The sequence below is a fragment of the Sorex fumeus genome, unplaced genomic scaffold (assembly GCF_029834395.1).
Source record: "Sorex fumeus unplaced genomic scaffold, SorFum_2.1 ptg000003l, whole genome shotgun sequence".
Taxonomy (NCBI): Eukaryota; Metazoa; Chordata; class Mammalia; order Eulipotyphla; family Soricidae; genus Sorex; species Sorex fumeus.
In genome coordinates this window covers 6,711,049-6,735,493 of record NW_026606060.1, presented here as the reverse complement: position 1 = coordinate 6,735,493, position 24,445 = coordinate 6,711,049, and the positions used below count along the sequence as shown (strand labels likewise).

At 49.7% G+C, this 24,445-nt stretch overlaps 1 protein-coding gene across 1 annotated transcript in view; it reads left to right on the top strand.

The window, feature by feature from the left end:
- The window catches only part of SLC4A5 (solute carrier family 4 member 5), an 87,598-nt gene that overhangs the window by 5,390 nt on the left and 57,763 nt on the right, over positions 1-24,445 (top strand). The window contains exon 2 of the mRNA XM_056118884.1: positions 12,403-12,532. Coding sequence (XP_055974859.1) covers positions 12,480-12,532 — 53 coding nt within the window. The 5' untranslated portion in view covers positions 12,403-12,479. The remainder of the gene's footprint in view (positions 1-12,402; positions 12,533-24,445) is intronic.

The window sequence follows — 24,445 nt, the reverse complement described above, 5'->3', positions numbered from 1 at the left end:
GCATCCGTGAAGCCCCTGACGTTTCATAGAGGGAGAGACTGGTGTGCATGGGCTGATGGTCTGCATGGGACTAGGGGTCTTCCCAGGGCAAGAGAGGCTTTCAGTGTGAAAACCAGTCAGTCCATGCATGAGTCACTGAATTAAGATGTAAACACACATATAGTGATCCCGTGGTGGGTGAATAGGAGTTAACCCAAGAGCAGCTCTCCCTCTAATATTTTTTTTTCCTCTATAAGTGGATTTTGGGCTGGAGCGATAGCACAGTGGGTAGGGCGTTTGCCTTGCACGTGGCCAACCCAGTCGACCCAGGTTCAATTCCTCCACCTCTCTCGGAGAGCCCAGCAAGCTACCCAGAGTATCTTACCCACATGGCAAAGCCTGGCAAGCTCCCCATGGCATATTCGATATGCCAAACACAGTAACAACAAGTCTCACAATGGAGATGTTACTGGGCCCGCTCAAGAAAATCAATGAACAATGGGAGGACAGTGCTACAGTGCATAAGTGGATTTTATTAGGTTATTTTTTGGTGGTTGGTGAGGGGACATACATGGCAACACTCAGGGCTCACTCCTAGCTCTGCATGCAGAAATTATTCCTGGCGGTGCTTGGGGAGCCATATGGGATGCCAGGGAGTAAACCTGGCTTGGCCATATGCAAGGCAAGTGCCCTACTCACTGTATTATCACTCTAGTCCCAAGATAGAGTTGATTTTTAAACACCTCACTGGTATGGAGAGATGCTGAGATTCTCCTGAAAGGATGGAGAGGTGTGAAAAGTTATTAAGGTTTCTTCTGCTTGCCAGTTATTGGATGATTCTATGGTCACTGAAAGCTCAAAACCATCCCCAATAAGAGAAAGGAATTTTCTTTTATTTTTTTTATTGAATCACTGTGAATTACAGAGTTACAAAGTTATTTAATATTAAGTTCCAGGTATACAATATTCCAGCATCAATCCTTCAGGAGACTCCACTTCCCTCTACCAATGTCCCCGGTTTCTCCCCCATCCACTAGCCTGCCTCTGTGACAGACACGACTCCTCTCTCCCGTTGTCCTAGCGTTCTCTTCCCTAACTTATCCCCCTCACCCCCACACACAGTGGCAGGCTTCTGACAGAGGACCAGTTCTGCTCCTTGTTTCTCTTCCCTTTGGGCATTTGTTATTCTCCTTAGATGTGTCTTTGCCTCCTTCCTATGACAGAGATCATCCAGAGTCTGTTTCTCTCCATTTGACTCACTTCACTCATCATGATACTCTCTAGAGCCATCCAATTAGCAGCAAATTGCATGAATTCATCTTTTCTAATGGCTGAGTAGTATTCCTTTGTGGGTATGTGCCATAGCTTCTTTTTCTTTTTTTAATTTTTATTAGTGAAACACCATGAGGTACAGTTGTAGACTTACAAATTTTCATGTTTGGGTTTCAGTTATACAATGATTGAGTACCCATCCCTCCACCAGTGCCCATTCCCCACTTCCAATGCTCCCAGCATCCCTCCCACCCCTTATCCCCCCATCTCACCCCCCTCCCCGTGGAAGGGCATTCCCTTTTGTTCTCTCTCTCCTTTTGGGTGCTGTGATTTGCAAAAGAGGCATTGAGTGGCAATCATGTTTGGTCTATAGTCTACTCTCAGCACGCATCTCCCATCCTGGGAGGATCCTCCCGACACACTTTACTTGGTGCTCCCCTCTCTATCTGAGCTGCCTTCTCCCCCAGCATGTGCGGCTGGCCTCCAAGCCAAGGAGTGAAACTCCTGGTACTTATCTTGGCTATTCTTGGGTGTCAGTCTCCCGTTTTGTTACTTTATATTCCCCAGAGGAACGCAATCTTCCTGTGTCCGTCCCTCTCTTTCTGACTCATTTCACTTAGCATGATACTTTCCATGTAGTACCTCTTGTATGTAAATTTCATGACTTCATCTTTTCTAACAGCTGCATAGTACTCCATTGTGTAGATGTACCAAAGTTTCTTTAACCAGTCATCTGTTCTCGGGTACTTGTTTTTTTCCAGATTTTGGCTATTGTGGATAGTGCAGCAATGAACATAGAAGTGCAGATTGTGCCATAGCTTCTTTATCCAATCATCTGGGAACATTCTTTTATTTTAATTAAAAGCTTTTTTAAAGCCCCGTGGTTCACCAAGTTAGTCATAGTTGAGTGTTAGACATAAATATTGCAGCACCGACCCCCCCAGTGCCAACTTCCCCCCACCGATGTTCCCAACTTCCCTCCTGTATCCCCACCCCCTCCAACCTGCCCTCTTGACAAGCACCTTTCTAAGCTCAGTTGTTCAAGTTTGGGTCTCTTGATTTCAGTGTTGTTGACTCCTTGGTTGGGGCATTTGGCTTTATTATCCCGAACGCTACCTTTGTACCTGACTTCCCAGACCTGGTCCCCATTGTTTTCCTCTGTCTCTTCTCCTTCTCCCCTCTACTCTTTCTTTCCTTCTCCAGGACCAAGGTTGATTTGGCATCCCCTTCTTTATAACATTGTATTCCCTCATCCAGTTGTTCTAAATGCCATAATAAATGAGACCATCCAGTGTTTATCCTTCTTCTGGCTTACTTCATTACACATGTCTCTTAGTTCCATCCATCTTGTGGCAGATTGTGTGATTCCATCACTTCTAACAGCTGTGTAGTATTCCACTGTGTATACATACTTCAGCTTCATGAGGTACTGACCTGCCACTGGACATTTAGGTTGATTCCAAATCCTCACTATTGTACTGAGAGCTGCAATAAATAACGGCACGTGTACCTTTTTTTTTTTTTTTTGCTTGAATGTTCTTCTATCCTGGGGATAGACACCCAAAATTGGGATTGCTGGGTCATGTGGAAGATCAATTCTGAGTTCATTGAGAACTCTCATACTGTTTTTCCTGGAGGTTGGACTAGACAACATTTCCACCAGCAGTAGATGAGCGTCCCTTTTTCAACAAATCCCTGACCACAGAGATTGTTGGAACATTTTTATATGTCTCCTACTTTAAGCCAATCTCATACCTTAGAAAAACTTTGTCTTTTTTTTTTTTTCGCTTTTTGGGTCAGACCCGGTGATGCTCAAAGGTTACTCCTGGCTATGCACTCAGGAAGGCACTCTTGGAGGTGCTTGGGGGACCATATGGGATGCTGGGAATTGAACCGGGTTGGCCACATGCAAGGCCAACACCCTCCCTGCTGTTCTATCGCTCCATCTCACCTTAGAATTTCTTAAGAGGGGGAATTCATGATTAAACAGAATATTTTGTTGCAAGTATCAGGAAGAGTCTTGAGCTGGCTTGGGAATGTGTATGCATGTGTACGTGTGTGTTGCGGTGGGTGGAGCAGTGGGTGTGTGGGATGTGAGGGCTGTTTGTGTGTGGTATGTATGTGGTATTCATGGCATGTGTAGAAGTATGGTCTGGGGCTGTGGGAGGTGTGGTGTGAATAAAGACAAAAGAATTTCTCACGGACCCAAAGTCCTGTGGGGGACCTTCCCTTCTCTGCTCCCTCTTTGGGACCCGCCTCTTCCCCTGCTCTCCTATACCTTCATGTTGTCTCTCTGTTGCAGCCTTTTCTGCCTCTTAGCGCCCTTAGCTTCCTGCCCACACCCCCTTTGTCCTAGAAGCCTTCAGGAGGCCCGCAGCTCTCTCAGAGACCCAGTTCAAATGCCCACACTCAACTGTCCAGTGGAGCGTTCCTGAGTGGTCACACTGGCCAAAGCATACAGGTCACGTGTGCCACAGACACAGCTGCAGGGGCTGGCAGCCCAGACGTCCCAGAGTCAACCGGAGATTCCCAGAGTCCTCTGAATGGGCAGTCTCTTCCCCCACCCACTTTTTTTTTTGGCGTTTTGGGTCACACCGGGCAATGCACAGGGGTTACTCCTGGCTCTGCTCAGGAATCTCCCCTGGCGGTGCTCAGGGGACCATATGGGATGCTGGGAATCGAACCCTGGTCGGCTGCATGCAAGGCAAATGCCCTACCCGCTGTGCTGTCACTCCAGCCCCTTTTTAAAAAAAATAATATTTTATTAATGAATCACCATGGGGTACAGTTACAGACTTACAAACTTTTCAGCTTGCTTTTCAGTCATACAATGATTGAGTACCCACCTCTCCACCAGTGCCCATTCTCCATCGCCAATGATCCCAGTATCCCTCCTACCACCCCACCCCATCCCCTACACCCTACCCTGCCTCTGTGGCAGGGCATTCCCTTTTGCTCTCTCTCTTCTTTAGGGTGTTGTGATTTGCAATAGAGGTATTAAATGGTCATCATGTTCGGTCTATAGTCTACTTTCAGCACACATCTCCCATCCCGAGCAGGCCTCTCCTGGCACCCTTTACTTGATGGTCCCTTCTTTATCTGAGCTGTCTTTTCCCCCAGCATGTGAGGCCGGCTTCCAAGCCGTGGAGCAAACCTCCTGGTACTTATCTCTATTATTCTTGCGTGTTAGTCTCCCAATCTGTTACTTTATATTCCACAAATGAGTGCAGTCTTTCTATGTCTGTCCCTCTCTTTCTGACTCATTTCACTTAACATATTATTTTCCATGTTGATCCACCTAGATGCAGCCCTCACCCACTTTTTCGAGAGCACCTTTGCAGAGAAAGAACATCATTGCCCCCAAAGGAGGACTGGGCCTCAGGGGCCTTCACAAAGACCCCCCTTTACATGACAACCATCCCTGAGGGGCCCTCGGCAGGGATGGGGGGTGGGAGGTGTCTCCCAATCCACACACTGGGGACCTTTGAGCCACAAGGCCCCTCGGTCAGGCCTCCAGCTTCTCCGCCAGCTCCGTCTCTCCGTCTTGGCTCCTTCCTCGCTGAAGTTAATCCTGGCGGATACACTCAGGGTGCTAATCAGTCAAACTCACTCACCCAGCAAATATTAATTGAGTGCCCACGCTGCGAGAGCCTGGGGTCACGGGGAGCTACAAAATGGCAGGAAGACAGAGCTGCCCTCGAGAAGCTCTTTAGTGGGGAGAAGGAAGAGAACTCCAGGACCGAGTCCTCATCCTAATGGGAGCCCAGCAGCCGTGGCTGTCTGTCTGCCCACTACGACCCACTAGAAGCTGCTCCCACCAGCCCCCGGGATCCTGTGGCACTTGTTTCTGACCAGATGTGCCTCTGCTGAGGGGTGCCGTCCAGTGAGCCTGGGCTGAGTCTGTTCTTGGGGTTTGGAGCTGCTCTGTGATTCTCATGTGATGGTCCACCAGAAGGGCTGCTACCTAGGTTTTTTTAATTTTGCTTTTTGGGTCACACCCAGTGATGCTCAGGGATTCCTCCTGGCTCTGCACTCAGGAATTACTCCTGGAGGTGCTTGGGGGACCAAATGGGATGGCAGGGATTGAACCTGGGTCGGCGGCATACAAGGCAAACACCCTCCCTGCTGTACTATCACTCTGGTTCAACCCGGGATAATTTTCATTACCTGGATTAACTCCTGACAGGCAGCATGCCTGAGTGGGGTTCTCAGAGCCATTCTGATCCAGCAGGCCAGCATGTGATCAGCTAAACCAGTGGTTTTCAACCGCTGGTCCACGGACCGATGCTGGTCTGTAGGTGTGGAAAGGTTGGAGTCACTGGTTCCTCTCCTTGGTTAGAACTGCTGGTCTGGGCTGGTTCATGGGCAGGTGCCTGATGCAGTGCAAAAAGGGTTGAAGAGTGATGCAGGGAGCGGCCGAGTGAGGGAAGGTGTCACCCAGGAGAAGCTTGGATATTAAGGAGCTGGAAAGGCCTAAGACTGAGGAATGTCTTGAGGGCCCTGAGAGGAGAGGAAGCCTGTCCACTTGCTGGTCACCACACGAAGGGAACTATGTGTTGGGTGATAGTGTCTGATGAACGCCCTCACAGTCTGTGGAGGGAGATGGAATTATTCCCACTCTACAGGTGGGCAAACTAAGGCTAGAGTAAGACCCTGCTGTTGAACCCCGGGCCTAGATTTAACAACAGCACGAGCAGAGGGCATCCCCTGCCATCTTGGACGCTCTCTGTTTCTTGGTGAGGCGGCTCAGTGTGGGGTGCAGTCGCTGCCCTGTGTGTCGGGGGGGGGGGTGTCTCGGGGAAGGCTTGACCTCAGCCACAGGGCATCCCACCCTTGCTAGCCTGACGGTGATGTTGGTGGAAGCCCAGGACCTCATCGTGCATCCCTGACCCCCTGCTTCTGTTTTCTTGGCTTTAAAGTGGGCGTACTCGATCCTTGAGCATGAGGAATGAACAGGGCAAGTGGAGTGAGCCACAGGAGCATGGGTGGAGGCCGTCAGCTGACTTTGCCCTCCTCCAGGCTCCTCTGACTTGCAGCATTGGGGGTGGGGGGAGGCTGCCCTATCAATGGGATCCCCTTCGTGAGTCAAGCTTGGCTTCAGTGATGGGCGCCTAAGCTTACCCCCAGTTCTAAGATGGAGCAAATTTCAGGGTTCAGAGCGCTTTGCGGCCATAGCCTGCTCAGTGACCTCTAATCAACCTTGGCACTTTTCTAAGGGCTCATTCTGAGTAAGGACATTCTAGGTAAGCACTTGTTGAAACAAACCCAGGAGATTAGAAGTTTCTCAGGCAAGCAAAATAGCTCCCCAGCAGGGCTTCGCCACTCCCCGTGAAATGACCGTTTCCACTGGCCGGGGCCTCTCAGAAACATTTGCCCGAGTTGTTGCTCTGTAGACAGAGTCGGGGAAGATGGGGAAGAAGAGAACAGGGAATGCTATTGCCCAGGCATAGGGGCTGTGAAAAACTCCCCCTGCAGCCCCAGCCTGAGCTCCCACCTGCCAGGCGCTCAGGGCAAGGCTCCTAGGAGGCCCCAGGGAGTCTGGGCAGATCCCACCTCTGCCTTTATAAGGAGGCTCAGGAGAGGTGCCCGGGCTCCCTGGAGCCCCCAGCACAACAGGAAGGTTCCCCAGGGAGGGAGGGAGGAAGGGAGAGGGCAGCCCAGCCTGTCCTCACACAGGCCTCAGAGGCAACCTGGCCTTTCCTGCATCAGCCACTGAACCTTCTCTGTCCAGGGCACTGGGAACCTCCTGCCTCCCTCTCTGTCTTCCTCCCTCCCTATCTCTCTGTCTCTCTTTCTCTGGCTCTGTCTCTGTCTCTCTCTTACACACACACACACACACACACACACACACACACACACACACACATGCCCGCGTGTGATTCCGTCACACTCACACTCCTTCATTCCCTCCCAGCAGTCTTCTTCTGGTAAGGAGCACCCTGCACCCTGCGAGCCTCACTTCTCCTTCCTATGCAGCCCTCTTTTTCCACCTCCCCTTCGGCACATTCCTTCTCTCTCTCCCTCTCCCCTCCCCACTCCTGACTCTCTCTGGGGCGCTTGACTGGAAACTCGAGTGAGTTTGTGGAGCTGGTGGGCCAGAGGGGAGGCAGCGGTTGGCTGTGGCCAGTGGCAGAAGCACCACCAGGCTGGGGCCAGAGGCAGCGCCGACAGCCGGAGACCCCAGCGCTCAGCTGCCCCCGGGAACAGGTAACGCCCCACAGGTCTGCGCCAGGCGCCTTGCTCCCTGCCCTGTCTGCTCCCTTCCGAGGGCTCCACTCAAGTCTGCCTTGAAGGGAGGAGGGGATGCCCGACTTAGGGAACAGTGGACACAAAGGTGGGTGCCCTTCTCTGTGTGTGGTCTGATGCGACTGGATGGCGAGAACAGCTGGGGCCAGGGCTCTCGGGGCCAGGGACCTGACAGAACTGAGCAAGTCTGCTTAGGGCCTCATCCCAGGGGAGGTTTGGGTGGCAGGGAAGTCGGCGTGAGTCGGCATGAGACGTTAGACAAGAGAGAACCATGAGGTTTTCTACCCAGAGGGTAGCATGATCCCGTTGGCCTTGTCAAAGCGAGTTCTTATTTTTTTTTCTTTTTGCGTCACACTCGGCGATGCTCAGGGGTTACTCCTCACTCTGCACTCAGGAATTTCCCCTGACGGTGCTCAGGGGACCATATGGGATGCTGGGAATCGAACCCGGGTCGGCAGGGTGCAAGACAAACGCCCTACCCGCTGTGCTATTGCTCCAGCCCCTCAAAGCGAATTCTTGAAATTTGACCCTCTGGCGAACAGTTGTGCCCTTGAGAATGAGGCAGTCACAGGCTCCCAGATTAAGAAAAAGGAATTTGTTCAACTGTTCATTTTTCCTCCATAAAATTTCCTTCAGCTTTCAGTGCCTGCTAGCTAGTATCAGCAATCAGTAAGCCAGTGAAAAGAATGTGAGTTTAAAGAAATAGAAGCATGCTGGAATAAATTCCTTGATATATAGTGCTTTTGTGCGTCCTGCTAATTAAAAGACTTCTAACTCGTGTGCTCAGTATTTCGTGCTGTTGCCCAAAGAGCACCGGGATTCCCAGGAGACTGTTGCAGGAGCACATTTGAAAGAGCTTGCAAGCAAATCCCACAGCTACCTAGGGACTAGGATGGGTGGTCACTTGGTGCAGCTGCGGCTGTAGGCGCCAGAGAGAATGGGAGCTTGCACAAGATGGTGGCAGCGAAAGGGCAGGGGAAGGGGGAGAGCTGGAGATGGGGGGTGGGGAGCAAACGCAAGGGGTGTCTGATTGGCTGCGGGTGGTGGAGGAGGAGGCCCCAGGAGCGGTTCCACTGTTCCGTGTTTGGACAGCTGAGTGCTGTTAACCCGAACACAGAGGGAGGACTGAGGCGTTGGGAAAGGGACGTCTAGTTGTTTTAATGCATTGAAACAGCCTGCAGGGAGCAACCATTGGCAACTGACAGTTCTCGATACAAGTGGGATCTGGAAATATGGGTGACCTTGACTCTGGAGTGACACCATAAGACACAGATGGCCCAGGAAGAATGTGGAAAGAGAACAGAAAAGAAGGCTAGAGAAATCTTGGGGGAAGATCAAGTTTAAGCAGTCAGACAAGGAGGACTTGAAAAGGTCTGGAGAGAGAAGGGAAAATATACATAAAGGAAGTGGAAGTGCTATGCTAAGAGCTAAGAGTAGACTTTTTTCTTTCTTTCTTTCTTTCTTTCTTTCTTTCTTTCTTTCTTTGGCTCTTTGGATCACATCCAGCGATGCACAGGGGTTACTCCTGGCTCTGTACTCAGGAATTACTCCTGGCGGTGCTCAGTGGACCATATGGGATGCTGGGAATCGAACCCAGGTCGGTCGCGTGCAAGGCAAACACCCTACCCATTGTGCTATCGCTGTAGCCCCAAGAGTAGTCTTTCAATTCCGTGTGAGCAGTCAGCCCCATTGATGTCCAGCAAAATAAATTCAACCATTGCTTCATCGTGCTGTGAGCTAATTAGCTTGTATGAGCTTCTTGGTTTGATAATATAATCAAAATAGAGATTGAGGGCAGGGGTTGTGAATGCAGGTACAGAGCATGATACATGGAGATGAGCAGGGCAGTAGGGGACAGTGGGAACTGTGGCAAACAGAGATGGCGACGACCTCCTGAGGAAAGCAGCTATGATTGAGTTGTCAAGCAGGAATGTGGACATGGTTATCAACACAGATGCATTTCTCAAGAGAATTCAGAGATCTGGATATATATATATATATATATATATATATATATATATATATATTTTCTTTTTTGGGTCACACCTGGTGATGCACAGGGGTTACTCATGGCTCATGCACTCAGGAATTACTCCTGGCGGTGCTCAGGGGACCATATGGGATGCTGGGAATCGAACTCGGGTCAGCTGTGTGCAAGGCAAATGCCCTACCTGCTGTGTTATCACTCCAGCCCCAAGATCTGGATATATTTTTTAAAAGGACTCTCCCCCATTCTTTATGTAAGCAGCAATTTCAAAAAGTTCCATTCTGTGGAAGCTAAGTTAAACAAATCTTTGAGCTGCCAGTTTGGACTCTCTCCCTTAGTGAGGAGGAGCTGTACAGTGGGACGTGACTGGAGGAAGTAAGCGCACACAGCTCAAGACCACTCCTTCCAGAAGATGGGGAAATGGGGAGTAAAGGGAGAGCAGGGAAGGTTGGAAAGCAGGCAGGACCAGGGCCGGTGTTTCGGGGGTGAGAAGGCTGTTTATGGGTTGACAGAGAGCAGGTAGAGAGAGAAGCTAAACTTTCCATGCAAGGAAAAGAGAGTTGAAGAAAGAAGCATCTGCCACAAGGGAATGTTAGATGGGACCTGAAGTTGGTTATTTTGTTCAGAGACATGCAAAGGGACTATATGGGAAGCTGGAGATGGGGTTCATGCCCAGAGGCCTTATTTTTGGGTGAAGTGGGGTAGGAGATGCAGAGAGGAGCAAGGCTGGGATTGGGTCGCGGGTGGAAGGAAAGGGTACAGGTTTGGGTCAAACGGTGGTGGCTCCTCTGAGGAGTGCTCAGAGCAGACATGCTTCATTTGCACGCTCAGCTGGTCAGCTGGTTTTCTCCAGCTGGAGGACTTGTGGGCCGGGTGCAGGGGTTGTTGGTGAGGGGAGTGAGCACCTGCTACATTCTAGGCCTTGTGTCACAGCTGCACTTTCCTTTTCTGATTTATTTCTCCCAAGAACTCTGTTGACTCATGCTGAATTCATTTGAGAGTAAGTGACAATTCAGGTTCACGTATTGTACCCCAGCCTCCTCCGTCCACCCTCCGGATGTAACTACAGAGATGGAGATGGGGCTAAGGAACCCTTGTTTGGACAGTGACTAGCTGGCTGTGTTGGGGAGTCAAAGATTAAGAGAGTGGAGTGTTTGAAGAAAGGATAGTTGAAATGACTGACCACTGGGCATCCATGGAGAAATAAACCAGAGCCAAAGGGGATGATAAACAGAGGAGACAGAGAGGTTTGAAGGAAAAGGACAATGTTTGATGAAACCCAGGAGAGAGTCAATGGACCCTCTGCAGCGTGATGGAGACCAGGAATGACCATCAAGACTGGACCAGGGTAGGATGATGGAATTAGTGAGGAGAGAACTTGCTCTTGAAAACTTTCAATGAGGTGGTGGTAGTGGGGGTGGAGGAGGTTAGACTGGAGGGAGGGGGCATGGCTCCAGACTCTGATGCTTGTTCAGTTGTGCCTTCCCGCCTAGATCTTCCATCATGTCCTCTCTTGCATCATGCCCCACTGACCCACACATTCTCTCTGTGGGTCTTAGGTGCACTTGGAGAACCTTCCTTCCTTCCTTCCTTCCTTCCTTCCTTCCTTCCTTCCTTCTTTCCTTCCTTCCTCCTTTTCCTTTTTTTCTTTTTGAGCCACACCCAGCGATGCTCAGGGATTACTTCTGGCTCTGCATTCAGGAATCATTCCTGGCAGTGCTCGGGGGACCATATGGGATGCTGGGAATTGAACCCGTGTTGGCCGTGTGCAAGGCAAATGCCCTACCCATTGCGCTATCGCTCCAGTCCTTGGAGAACTTTTCTTTTAGAAGTTTGTTTCCATCTTTCAAGCCACAATTCAGATGCCCCCTCCTCAGTGAGTACCTTCCTAATCTTGATATCTCACATATAATTTGATTATTTACTCCCCCCGCCCCCACCAGCACTTGTCACTATCTGACCTGTACCTGGATTTTTGTTCGTTGTCTGTCTCTGCCACTAGAACAGATTCCCAAGAGGGCAAGGGTGAAGACTTTGCTCACAGCTTTCTTTCCCAACACTAGAACAATATCTGGCATGTAGGAGGTACGGGTTAAATATTGAATGAGAGAGAAAAAAGAAGGGAGGATCAAACATAGGACAATTGTGTTTGAGGGAGCTTACATGCTCAGTGACTCCCAGCTGGACAATGGCAGCCAGTGGATAGTTGGCAGCAGGCTAAGGGTCGGCAACAGGTGTGACCTTGTGAATGCTGAAGGTGGGCCTGGGTGCACATCGTAGCAGACCTTTGTGTCCATATAGCTGATTTCCCTGTCCGGGCCACTGCGGGGACTTGAATGGTGAGGGGCATAAGGGCCAAGGGATACCTCTGAGCTTCTTATGCTAAAGTTGGATCCATATTTGTTTGTCTGTTTTTATTTTGGGGCCACCCTGCAGTGCTCAGGGCTTACTCCTGGCTCTGCTCTCAGTATCACTCTTGGTAGTGCTCAGGGACTATATGGGTCCCAGGGATCAAACTGGGTCAGTCAGCTGCATGTAATACAAGTACCCTACCTACTGCACTATCACTCTGGACCTGGATCCATTTTTTCTTTCCTATTTCACTTTCTCAGTCTCTTCTCCATCCTTACTGCTGCTCTGGTCTTGGCCACTTTCTGTCCTTCTTTAAGGTCAGCTACCATATTGTACACATTGGCATCTATATTTGCACCTGTATACACAGACTAACCCTTTCATCTCTTTTATCTCGAAGAACATCCCCCCTGCCTCAGCTTGCGGAGTCTGAGAGCTGGACTGAGTTTTACTGAATTAGGAGCACTTGTGCCCTTCCGCTTGCTCCTGCTCCATTTCTGCTGTCATTTCTCAGCCCTCCTCTTTCCACGGCCACCCAGTGAGACCCCACTGTCCTCTTTTTGCAGGGTCTCCAGCTGCTGAGCAGCTCCAGGACATCCTGGGGGAGGAAGATGAGGCTCCCAACCCCACCCTGTTCACGGAAATGGACACTCTGCAGCATGATGGAGACCAGATGGAGTGGAAGGAGTCAGCCAGGTGAGCCGGAGCCCAGGAGGGAGGCGGAGGGGCTTCCCGGGGCCTGCCTAGGGCCCAGGCTGCCTACCCAGGAGTTCTGCCAGTGCACTTTGCAGCTCCCAGGAACCCTCCCAGTTTCCTACCTTGGTGCTCAGAATTGAACTAGACCCTAAGAAGAAAGCAAAAATAACAGAAATGTATGACTTTGTTTTTAGTCTAAAAAAATTAAAAAGATCTTTGGCTGGAGAGATGGAACAGCAGGTAAGGTGCTTGCCTTGTATGTGGCCAACCTGGATTTGATCCTCAGCATCCCATATGGTCCCCCGAGCACTGCCAGGAGTCCTGAGTGCAGAGCCAGAAGTAATTCCTGAGTATTGCCAGGTGTGGACCTCCAATCCCCCCTAAAAAATAATAAAAATTTAAAATAAACCTTTAAAAATCCAAGTGGGAAGGAAGATCTGATTCCCAAGCAATCAGACAAGAGAGAATAATACAAAGGCAAATGTTCTTTAAAAATTTTTTTAAATGAATCACTGTGAGATACAGTTGCAGATTTACAAACTTTCGTTTCAGTCATACAATGATCGAGTACCCATCCACAAATATTCTTTTGTGTTAAATGGTTCAACTAAATGCTGCAGGAGACTAGGGAAGATGGGTTGGAAGAAGGAAAATATCCATCACAAAAAGTCTATATGAGGGGCTGAAGCGATAGTACAGTGGGTAGGACATTTGCCTCGCACACGGTTGACCTGAGCTCGATCCCTGGCATTCCATATTAGTTCCTTACCACCATCAGGAGTAATTGAGTGCAGAGCCGGGGGTAACCCCTGAGAATTGCTGATGCACAATGGTCAGTCCAAAAGATAAAAAAAACAAAAAAGAGAAAGAAAAGTTTAGATATCTAGATAAAGTGGTCCAGTGAAACCCTACAGAAGAGGGACTTGGTAGAATTTGAGGGTGGCTGTGCACAGAGGAGGAATATGCTGGGAGTAGTGAGGGCTGGGAGTAGTAAAGGGGGATGGAAGAGAAGGAGGTCAGAGACTCTGGGGAAACTGTCTGGGTAGCCAGGGAGGGTCAGGATAAGGACAGGCCTGCTCTGGCCTGTTGCCTGGGCAGAGCGACCTCTGAACTGGACCGTGCCGGCCAGCATTGTCACAGCCGGGCATCAGGAGCCTGTGGTGAGAGGACCAGGCCCCGGGCAGGAAGCTGAGAGCCTAGAAGACAGGCACACCAAGCTGTCTCCACCCTTTTGTAGTAGCTTCCTGCTCCCGAGGTGGGGGGGGGGATCAGGGGAGGGAGAAAATTTTCTTCCTTTTTTAAAATTATTATTTTATTGAATCACCATGAGATATAGTTACAAGCTTTCATGTTTGAATTACAATCAGACAATGATCAAACCCCCATCCCTCCACCAGTGCACATTCCACACCACCAATCTCCCCAGTATACCCTCCCCTTTCCACCCTTCCCATTTTTCCATGGCAGACAATATTCCCCATACTCTCTACTTTTGGGCATTATGGTTTGCAATGCAGATACTGAGAGGTTATCGTGTTTGGTCCTTTATCTTCTTTCAGCACACATCTCCCATCCTGACCGATTTCTCCAACTATCATTGTCTTAGTGATCCCTTCTCTATTTCAGCTGCCTTCAGGGAGAAAATTTTCAATGTATTGAATGAGAATTTCATTTGCTTCTAATTTGCTTCTAATGAGTCAGATGAGATACTATGGAATAGACTCGTCAGCATGGGTTGAGCTTTGAGGGTCCCACAAACCATTGTAATATCTACTTTTGTTCTTCTGAGAACCCATGTATGGACCACCCACTATGCCCGGGATAGATTCTGCCTTGGGGTCACCATGGCCCCAGGGTCACCTGGAGGCTGCATCCCCACTCCCAGCTCCACTCACCTGGGGTACCCCCTGCAGAGTGAGGAGGGGAGGGAGGCAGCAGGCCCCAGCTCTCCCCTGATCTCCCTGGGCTCCTGAAAGAATTGGGGAGGATATTAAAAAATTGCTGCAGGCCTGGGGAAGGAGTGAATGAATTCCTTGCTCCTGACTGGGCCACAACCTCTGGTAGGAGATCTGGAAGCCCAGCCTCTTCCTATCAGCTCTTTCAACCCATCCTTTCAGTGTGCTAAAGAATTTTCCATGACAGGGGCCTGAGCCATAATACAGTGGGTAGGGCACGTTCCTTGCACACAGCCGACCTGGGTTCGATCCCCAGCATCCCATATAGTCTGCTGAACACTGCCAGAAGTTATTTCTGAGCAGAGTCAGGAGTAAGTCTCGAGCACCGCTCGGTATGAACCAAAAACAAAACAAAGATTTCAGTCAAGTTCTTCAGTGATTCTGGGGAGGGGGGAGCCATCCTCCTCCCATATTATAGCTGAAGGGGCTGAGGTTTATGGGGGCAAACAGCTTGCCATGGGTCCGAGCGAGCAGGCAGCTGGGTCTGGATTCCGCTGGAGGGTTTAGCTCTTCGTCATGCTTCCCTCATTTTCTCAATGAGGCCATTTCTCTGCTTTCTGTAATCTCCAGGGATGTCAGTTCTGCTTTCTAGAGGAGGACGGAAGTCTGGAAGCTGTTCCGTCCATGGGAATTGGGGAGGAGGATGCGGGTGGGAATCCGCAGAGCCCAGAGCATCTTCCTGGGGTTGGCCTGACCCGGGGGCCCATTCCAGATGCCCAGTGGACGTTCTGGGCTCGGGCGGCCACATTCCTCTGGCAGGGAGAGTGGCGCAGGGCAGGGGTTCTCAGATCCCTGGCGGAGAGGGGGGTCTGTCACCCGCTCTGGGGAAGGCTTGCCTGCGGAACTTTGGGCCATCACTCTGGCCCACATCACCCACAGAGATGCCTTGCTGAGAGGGTGTCGGGGCGTCAGCCATGGTGTCTGCGGTGACTGACACCCAATTTCCAGTGTCACTGCCACGGAAACAGAGCTCGCCATGCTGCAGATCCTGCAGTGAAAGTGACACTTGGTGGTGCTTGGAAAATAAAAGTTTTGCATTTTTGCCTTTCAGGCCATAGCTGGCAGGCCTCAGAATTTATTCCTGGCTCTGTGTTCAGGGGTCACTCCTGGGAATCCAACTGGGGTAGGTAGGTGGCTGCACTCTGTCCCTCCCAGAAATAGAAAAAGCTGCAACATTTGCTAAGCACGCCTTTCCCTGTGAAACAAGCTTCCTGAGGCATCATGGAAGAGACCTTGCAAAGGTTTTTTTTTCCCCCTTTTGGTCACACCTGGCAATGCACAGGGGTTACTCCTGGCTTTGTACAGGGGTTATTCCTGGTGGTGCTCAGGGTCGGCCACGTGCAAGGCAAATGCCTTTCCCACTGTAGTATCGCTCCAGCCCCCTCCTGCAACGGTCTTAGGAGAACCGGAGCTCACCTCCAAGTAACAGAGACTGAAGGGGGCCACTGGCAGCATTCCAAGGGAGCAGTGGAGAGGGCAGGGCACTGAGGCCTCTGGATCCCAAGTCCCCACCCGACACTGTCCCAGGCTCACTCAGCCTCCCTGGCCAGTCCCTCCCTCTTTGCTGGGGTCTTCTTGCTATGTGCATTGCAACTGGCAAAATGCTAGTGGCTGGGCCTGTGCTGTGGAGCCCCTTACAGATGGGGAACTCTTCCCTTAACCTATAGCTCATGGTCTCCATGCAGGAAGCCAGAGGTCTCGAAGCTTCCAGAATCTAAAAACCAGACGTTTCTAGTGGGTTCCGGGTGTCCTGGGAGTAAGAGGAGCATTATACACTACATATTCCAGCATTGCCCCAGAAGTACAGGGTAGCAGAAAATGATAAAAGCATGCTCCTCATGTCAGGCCCTTGGGTGGGTGGGGGGCTGCGGGTCTACCTCACATCAAAGAAAAGTGGGGGGGGGCTTTAATAAAAGTATTTAATTTGCTGCAGGAGTGCTTTATTGAGTTAGGAGATTAACTGAGTGAAAATCTCAAATCCGTAAGGAATTTTCCCTGGCAGTGCTTTGCCGGGGGTTATTAGCTTGGGGGACGTTTCGGGGCTCTTGGGGAAGGGAGTCACTCCTCAGCGGATTTAAGGGGCTTCTGAACTTGGCTGAGTTTCCCCCTGGGTGCAGAACGGGGAACTGTGTGTGCTGGCGTCACTTCCAATCAGATCGATGCTGGCAGGTCAGGCTGATGATCAGATCGATCTTTATGAACTCTGTCTCTTTAGGAGGGAAATGCAGCTGGGCAGTTGTGATACTGACCTTGCCTGAAGGGGGGGCTGGATCAGGTGGGACGGGGATGACCCCCTCGCTGCAAAAACAGTTTTCCCAGAATTCCTCCATCTTTCCAGCCCCAATGTGCAAGGGAGGGCGGGCAGGAGAATGACCCGGGCTGGAACTCGCCCCAGTGTGGAGGGCCCTTTGGGGTTACTCAGAGCCAGAGCTTAGGGCTTTCCATGAGCTCTGAAAGCAAATTCCAAACCCAAGCTGCCTCTGATCTCCACACCGCGCAGACCAACTGTGTGGACTTGTCAGAAGGTCCTTGTGAGACGCAAATGCTCTGGGAACATTCCTGCGATGGCCGGGCCAGGGGAGGAAGAAGTGGGTCAGCTTAGTGGGTGCATTTTCTGCAGTCCTGAGTGATTCTCCCCCGTGGAGATACAATGCTTTCTCACTGCATCTGAAGGAGAAGAAAGACAGAACTTTCTCAACCCCCAAGTTCCTCCCACTTAAGATCTTGTGAGGCCATTTGTCATCTTCATTTGGGGCAGAATGCGGACCCAGCTGCATGATCTCATCCCTTTTCTGCAGTCACCCCTGCAGGCCATGTAGAGTATTTGGCTGAGAGCATCTGAGGAGGAGGTGGGCCAGCCTCATTCATTCATTCATTTTTTTTGGGGGGGGGTCACACCCGGCCATGCACAGGTGTTACTCCTGGCTCTGACTCAGAAATTACTCCTGGCGGTGCTCGAGGGACCAATTGGGGTGCTGGGAATCGAACCCGGGTCCGCTGTATGCAAGGCAAAAGCCCGTGTGCAAGGCAAAAAGCTGCTGTGCTATCGCTCTAGCCCCTCATTCATTCATTCTTTGATTCATCTGGGGTTTGCTAAGTGGCTGCTCTCAGCTTGGTAGTAGAGAGGCAAAAATGAACATGCCGGTCTGGGCTTTAGTCTCATGGAGGGTCCGTGAATGACCAGTTCACAGTTCCATTTTGTGAGGGGTTGCTGTGCAGGCTCCCCTGTAGGGTCTCTGAAGCTGATGGAGGGCTCGGGGGAGGTGTTCACTCTGAAACCTGAAGACTGGCACACTGGTGGGCTTAGAGGAGGGAGAACAAGTCAGGGACTTGGGAAACAGAAGCAGGGGCCTCTGCCAGGGGGCTGGCTGGTGGAGAGGGCAGTGGGCGGGAGAGCATGAATTGAGGCTTCAGATGACTACTGGAGGGTTTTATTTATTTATTTATTTATTATAATTTATTTATTTATTGAATCACTGTGGGAAAAGTTACAAAGCTTTCAGGTTTAGGTCTTGGTCATGCAAATATCAAACATATTTCCCTTTACCAATACTTATTTTTCGCCACGAAGAACCCCAATAAATCCCCACCCCCACCCCTCCCAATGCCTGCGAGGCAGATGAATTCTAGTTGACACTCTATCTGCTTTGGTTAGATTCATTGTTTCAATAAAAGATGCACCACTATTATTTAGAGTTTACCCTCTCCCCCCCAGATCAGACATGCTGAGAAAGCATTGTGAAATGATTTGCTTTCGACAGCTGGGTTCAAGAGTTAAATGATATCGCAGCGGTTTTGGATTTCTGCTATTTTACTTATTAACCCTAGAAGTATTTCTACTGAGAGTCAGATAATTAAGAGATTGGTTTCTGTGCTCTGGAGTCATGGCCGTGCCAGAGAGCCGCTCGTGGGGGGCAACTGGTGACCTCGGTAGGGCGTGAAGGACGAGCCGGGAACGCCCCCTTCCCGTGAGGTTTTAGTCGCTCCATCACCATCGGCTCATACCTGGCTCTCCACAAGGCTCCCATGCGGCTGCCATCTTTCCCTCCAGAGGGGAGAAGGCAGAAGGGTACGGGAAGGTTTTAGAGGATCCTGTAGCTGAGTCCAGAGGAGCAAGGGCACCTGTGTGTTTGGGGGCACTCACTCTGGCTCCAGTGTGGAGGAGAGGGAGAGATGAACAGATGAGAGGTTGGTTTGGGTGGGGGAAGATTATGATCCCAAACAAGATGCTGGTAGTGGGGATAGTGAGAAGGGATCAACCCGAGTCTTCTTTTCCCCTTATCATTATTTTATATATGTTTCCTTTGATACATTTATTTATTTTCACTCATTCATTATTTATTTATCTTATTTTTTATTTAATTGATTGATTTAATTTTTATTTCTTTATTTAATTGTCCCTATCCCTGGGCAGCGGCTGAACTGACAGAGAGGAAGAGGGGCAGCATGATGAGTGGAGGTCGGGCCTCTTCCTGCCGGCCCCTAGAGCCCCTGGAGGCTGGTCACCTCCCTCTGCCCACGGGGGTTATCTTGGCCAGCTCCCTCAGAGGCGAAGACAGCTCCTGCTGTCCCGCCACCTTGCAGACAGCCCCATTGTCAAAGTCAAAAATCTGCAGCAGGGGTCAGAGTGATGGTCCAGCGGGCAGGGCATTTGCCTTGCCAGTGGTGGGCCTGAGTTTGACCCCCAGCATTGCATGGGGGCCCCTGAGTGCAGAGCACCACTGGGTGTGATCCCAGCCTCAAACAAAATAATAACAACAACAGATTTTTGGTAACTTTTGGGCCCCCTAAAAGCTAGAAACAGTCTGTTATATCTGGAAGATCTTCCACTAACCCTGAGTCAACACAGGTTTCTGCAGCTATGTTGTCAGCATCATAATGTTGGTTTTGCATAAATGGAGCTGGGACTCCTCCTGGCTCTGGGCTGCGGGTGCTCCCGGCAGTGCGTGAGCCACCCTGCAGTGCTGAAGAGGTTTATAAGGGGAGCAGGAGGGCTGAAGGCCTCCCTGTCCTTCCGGTGGGCTTCTGTGGATGACCCCGGCTCCCTGAAGATGCAGAGTCCTGGCTGCAGGGTGTAAAGGTGAGAATCCTTATTGCTGCAGTGCAGTGGGCCGATGGGTCCCTGTGCTGTCCACAGTTCTCCAGTGCAGCTCAGTTCTACCCACCCACCTCTCCCATGCCAGGCCCCTCATGGCCACTGAGCAGAACAGTGTGTGTGTCTGGATCCTTTGCTGTGAGTTTTTGTGTTGGAGCACCTGAGTTCATGACTGTTTAGGCATCTGTCTCTACAGTAAATGGAAAGGTCATGGGAAGGGGCCCTAGCCCAGGGTGGGGCTCAGGGTGAGGGACGTGGGAATGTCTAAAAGGGGAAGATGGGTTCTTCTAACAGAGGAACCACTAGAGCACATGAATATTTTGGGGATTGATCCTCAGTGGTGCTTGGGGGTTGGTGTGGCTTCAAATTGAACCCAAGCCTCTTGCCTGCAAAGCATGTGTTCAGCCCACTGAGCCATCTCTTTGGCCCCTGGATTGTGCTTCAAATGCCTGTCATCCTTGCGGGGGTAGGTTTGCAACCACCTCCCTGTTGGGCACAAGCCTCTTGTTTCTTGCCCAGTCTCTGTAATGGCATCAACTGTGGTCCCTGGCTGCACCCTGACAGTCCCTTCTGTGGGGTGGCAGGGCAGGGGATGCCTGGCTGGTGGCATTCGGAGCACTGTGGGAAGTATGGGAGTCCACACCTTCTTCTCCTTACTCTGGCAGTGTTTTAGAGGGTGCTGTGCTGGGGCTTGTGGGAGAAGGGTAGTGACTTGAGGACTTTGATGTAGTTGGCAAGTTTCAACAAGCTATTATGGGGCCAGTGTGTGTGTGTGTGTGTGTGTGTGTGTGTGTGTGTGTGTGTGTGTCCCTATATAAAATCTCTCTTTTTTTCTCTTTTCATTCTCCCTCCGTCTCCCCCTCTTTCGTTTACACCCAATTAAGAACATAAAAATCAGAGCTGGAGAGGGAGCTCAATGGTCTGGGCATAGATTTTGCACGCAGAAGGTCTGGGTTTGATTCCTGGTACCGCACAACCCCCTGAGCACCATCAGGAGTAATCCACACCACCAGCACAACATCAGAAGTAACCCCTGAACACCTCTGATATGTGGCCCCAAATCCTAATAAATAAAATATAGAAACCATTCTGGCTTTCCCCTCTCTGGAGAAGACTGTGTGCTTTCTTGAACATGTATTATGTATTCTCCTCTGACTCTTCCTTCACATCTCTTTCTAAAATTCTTTAAATGAAAACTATTTTGCTTCATGAAGAAAGGAAACTCAAGCCAAAAACCATTCTTTGGTAGCGGACCATACAGGAACAGGCTGAGGGGCACTTCTATTTATTAATTTACATTTATTCATTTATTTGCTGTTTGGATCTCACCTGGCGTTGCTCAGGGCTTACTCCTGACTCTGCACTCAGGAATTGCTCCTGGTGGTGCTTGGGAGACCATATGGGATGCTGGGAATCGAACCTGGGTTGGCCATGTGCAAGGCAAATGCCTTACCCTCTGTGCTATCACTCCAGCCCCTCAAAAGTATTTTGATTAATGTGATTATTGTGTTGTAAGAACTTCATAAGTAATATACATATGTATTACACATATTATATTATACATTATGTATGATATGTATAATAAGAATGGGCAAGAATTTACTTGGAAGCTCCCTATAGAAAAACTCCTCCCATAAATCTAAATCATCTTGCGGTGAGTTTTTTTTTTTTAGAATATACAGAGCTTGGAAATATTTCAGAAAGTTCTTGCACTTTCCTGTAGTATTCACTAGAGAATCCTGAGACTGGTTATGATGCCATGTGAAATGAGCTCTGCTGCAGAATGGGGAGAAACTCACATTCACTTCACTTTCAGGAATTGAATCCGTAGAGTCGCAAAATTCATGACAAACAGGCATTAGGAAGAAAACACAAATGCTGTCCTGATGTTTTGTAGTTGAAGCAAGGAGGTCAAGTTTCAGATGGTGGGTGATAGGGCATGTCTGGGAGAGTTGCAGAGCAGGGGGTCCCCCAGATAATACCACAGTGTGGGTGTGTACCCCACAACACTTATGGTAGAAACTTTTCACCCAAGACATAATCCTCACAAACACAATTCTCAAAACAAGCATTTAAAGATAGCATAACCTTAACATCATAGGCTGCAGTGTGCAGGTTATGTATTTCTTCTGGGCAGGGGTGGGGAACTGGGGGCGGGGCAGGAGCAGGACTCAGGGTTATTCCTAGCTCTGCACTCAGGAATCACTCCATTGAAGACCCTATGGGATTTGGGAACCAAACTTGGTTCAGCTGCACGCAAGGCAAGCGCCCTATCTGCTATACTATCTCTCTGGCCCCATATTTCTTCACTTGTATCACTTGTATCACTTGTCATCCTGTTGCTCATCAATTTGCTCCATTCGTCTCTGTCACATGCTAGCCTAGCCCAATGGTGTCTGCTCGCTCCAGAAACACGAAAAACATCAAACCGTTCCTTCAGGGTCTTGACGAAGAAGTCTGATAATCTCGTAGGTGGGTGGCCAGGCGTTCTTTTGACGTCCTGTGGAATCCAGTCAGCAACAGCTCTAGTCCAGCAGTCATATCCAAATAGATTTGGATGTGTCCATATTTCTTAATCTATAAAATTAAAATACTACATAGGGAACTGCTGCAAACCAACAAACCAATTATCGATTTGCAAAATAAACATGGAAGAAAGGACCTTCCTTCCAATCTCAATGTTTACTTATGCTTTCAATTTCACTCTTCAAAAAATAAATTGGGGAGAGGTTTCGGTCATCCCTGGAGGTTCTCAGGGCATTCTGGGATTCAAACTGGATTGGCTGTGTGCAAGGAAAGTACCTTAATCCCTATACTGTCTCTCTTACCATTCTTGATTTTGTTTTATTTTGTTTTGTTTGGGGGCCCTACTCAGCGATGCTCAGGGTTATTCCTGGCTCTGTAGTCAGATCTTACTCTTGGCAGTGCTCGGGGACCCTATAGGATGTCAGGGATCAAACCAGGGTTGGCCACATGCGAAGCAAATATCCTACCTGCTGAACTCTCTCTCTCCAGCCCCACTTCTTTGGTTTCATTTTGTTTTGGGGTAACAACCCACAGTGCTCAGGGCTTACTTCAGGCTCTGCACTCAGAGATCACTCCTGGAGGGCTCAGGAGCCTGTCTGAGTCCTGGGGAAGGGAAACTTGGTTGGCTGCATGAAGACAAGCACCTTACCCAGGGTACTATCACGCTGACCCATTGAAACATTCTTATATTGCCATAACAATGGTTAACATAAATGTATTGGCTTCAGTTTAGTTTCTCATTGACTCATCTAGTTAATTCATTATTTTGTCTTTAAAGACCTTTCTTCTTTTTCAAAAGTATTGATGTTTGATTCTTAATCATCAATTGAGATGATTGAGAATCATCTGAATTCTGATGTCATCGTCTGGGGTTCAACCCAGATGTTGGAATTTGTGAAACATTCACAAATGGCTAAGTCTAGCTAAGCTGGGATGTCTCGGGATGCCTGTGCTCATCAGGGCAGAGAAAGGAGATGCTATACTGTGGCTCTGCCTCTCAGTGTGGATTTCAGGTGCTCCCTGACTGTGCTCCTCTCCAGACTGAGGAGTCTGCCTCTTTGCACATCTTGCGTGGTTTGAGTCTCAGAAAGCACGGGCTGCTAATTCTTCCTGAAAAAAAAAGGAAAAGAAAAATAGAAAAAAAGAAAGCCTGGACTGTCCTTTGCTCCAGGTCCACCCTTGGTACTAAGTAATCAACAACTTCCTGCCACTGTATCTGTGACTGGTTAAGAAGGTTCTGCTCGGGGCTTCTGGCCATGAGAGAGAACTGCTTTCTGCGACATGTGACTCTTCAGGTTCTGTTCGTCAGGGAGAGGGGCACCTGATATTGGCCTGGACGAAATCCCTGATACTTCTGTTCCAGCCCAAACAGTTTCCTTTCCACCTGACCTGCTTCTCCAACTCTTAGCTCCTCACTCTTTGAAACTAACGAAGGGATACAAAGGTCAATTTGTAAGGAATAGCTGGGGATTACCCATTAACCATGTTTCAGGCTTCTGTGATTTTGAAGCCCGGCTTGGGTCAGAGACTTTTTGACGGCATCATTCCTTCATCCATTTGAAAAGGGGTTATTCATTTTATTAGGGAAGTTCAATTTTTTTTACTTTTGAGTCACACCCGGCCATGCACAGGGGTTACTCCTGGCTCTGCACTCAGGAATTACTCCTGGTGGCGCTCAGGGGACCATATGGGATGCTGGGAATTGAACCTGGGTCCGCCACATGCAAGGCAAATGCCCTACCCGCTGTAGTATTGCTCCAGCCCCCAGGGAAGTTCAATTTTTATACAAAAGTCATGTGCAGCAGAAGAAGGACACATGTAGCCCTTTCCCAACCTCAGTGGGTAATGCAGTGGCAAAGTCCCACTAGCCCTGCTACACACCGCATCCAGCTGAAAAAAGTCCCAGGCAGGATGTCATTGCACTGGAAAGATTGTAGATTGTGTTTCTGAAGAGTTGGCATCTTTCTTTGTTCTGCTCCCCACCCCCACCTTCTTTTTTTTAAAAAAATTTTTTTTATTGTGGAGCTGGAGTGATAGCACAGCGGTAGGGTGTTTGCCTTGCACGCAGTCAACATGGCCGACCCGAGTTCGATTCCTCCGCCCCTCTCGGAGAGCCCGGCAAACTACCGAGAGTATCTCGCCCGCACGGCAGAGCCTGGCAAGCTACCTGTGATGTATTCGATATGCCAAACACAGTAACAACAAAGTCTCCAATGGAGACGTTACTGGGCCCGCTCGAGCAAATCGATGAACAATGGGAGGGCCTTTACTTTTACTTACTTTATTGTGGTAAAGTTCACTTCACATAAAGTTGCCATGTTGGCTGTGTTGAAGCTG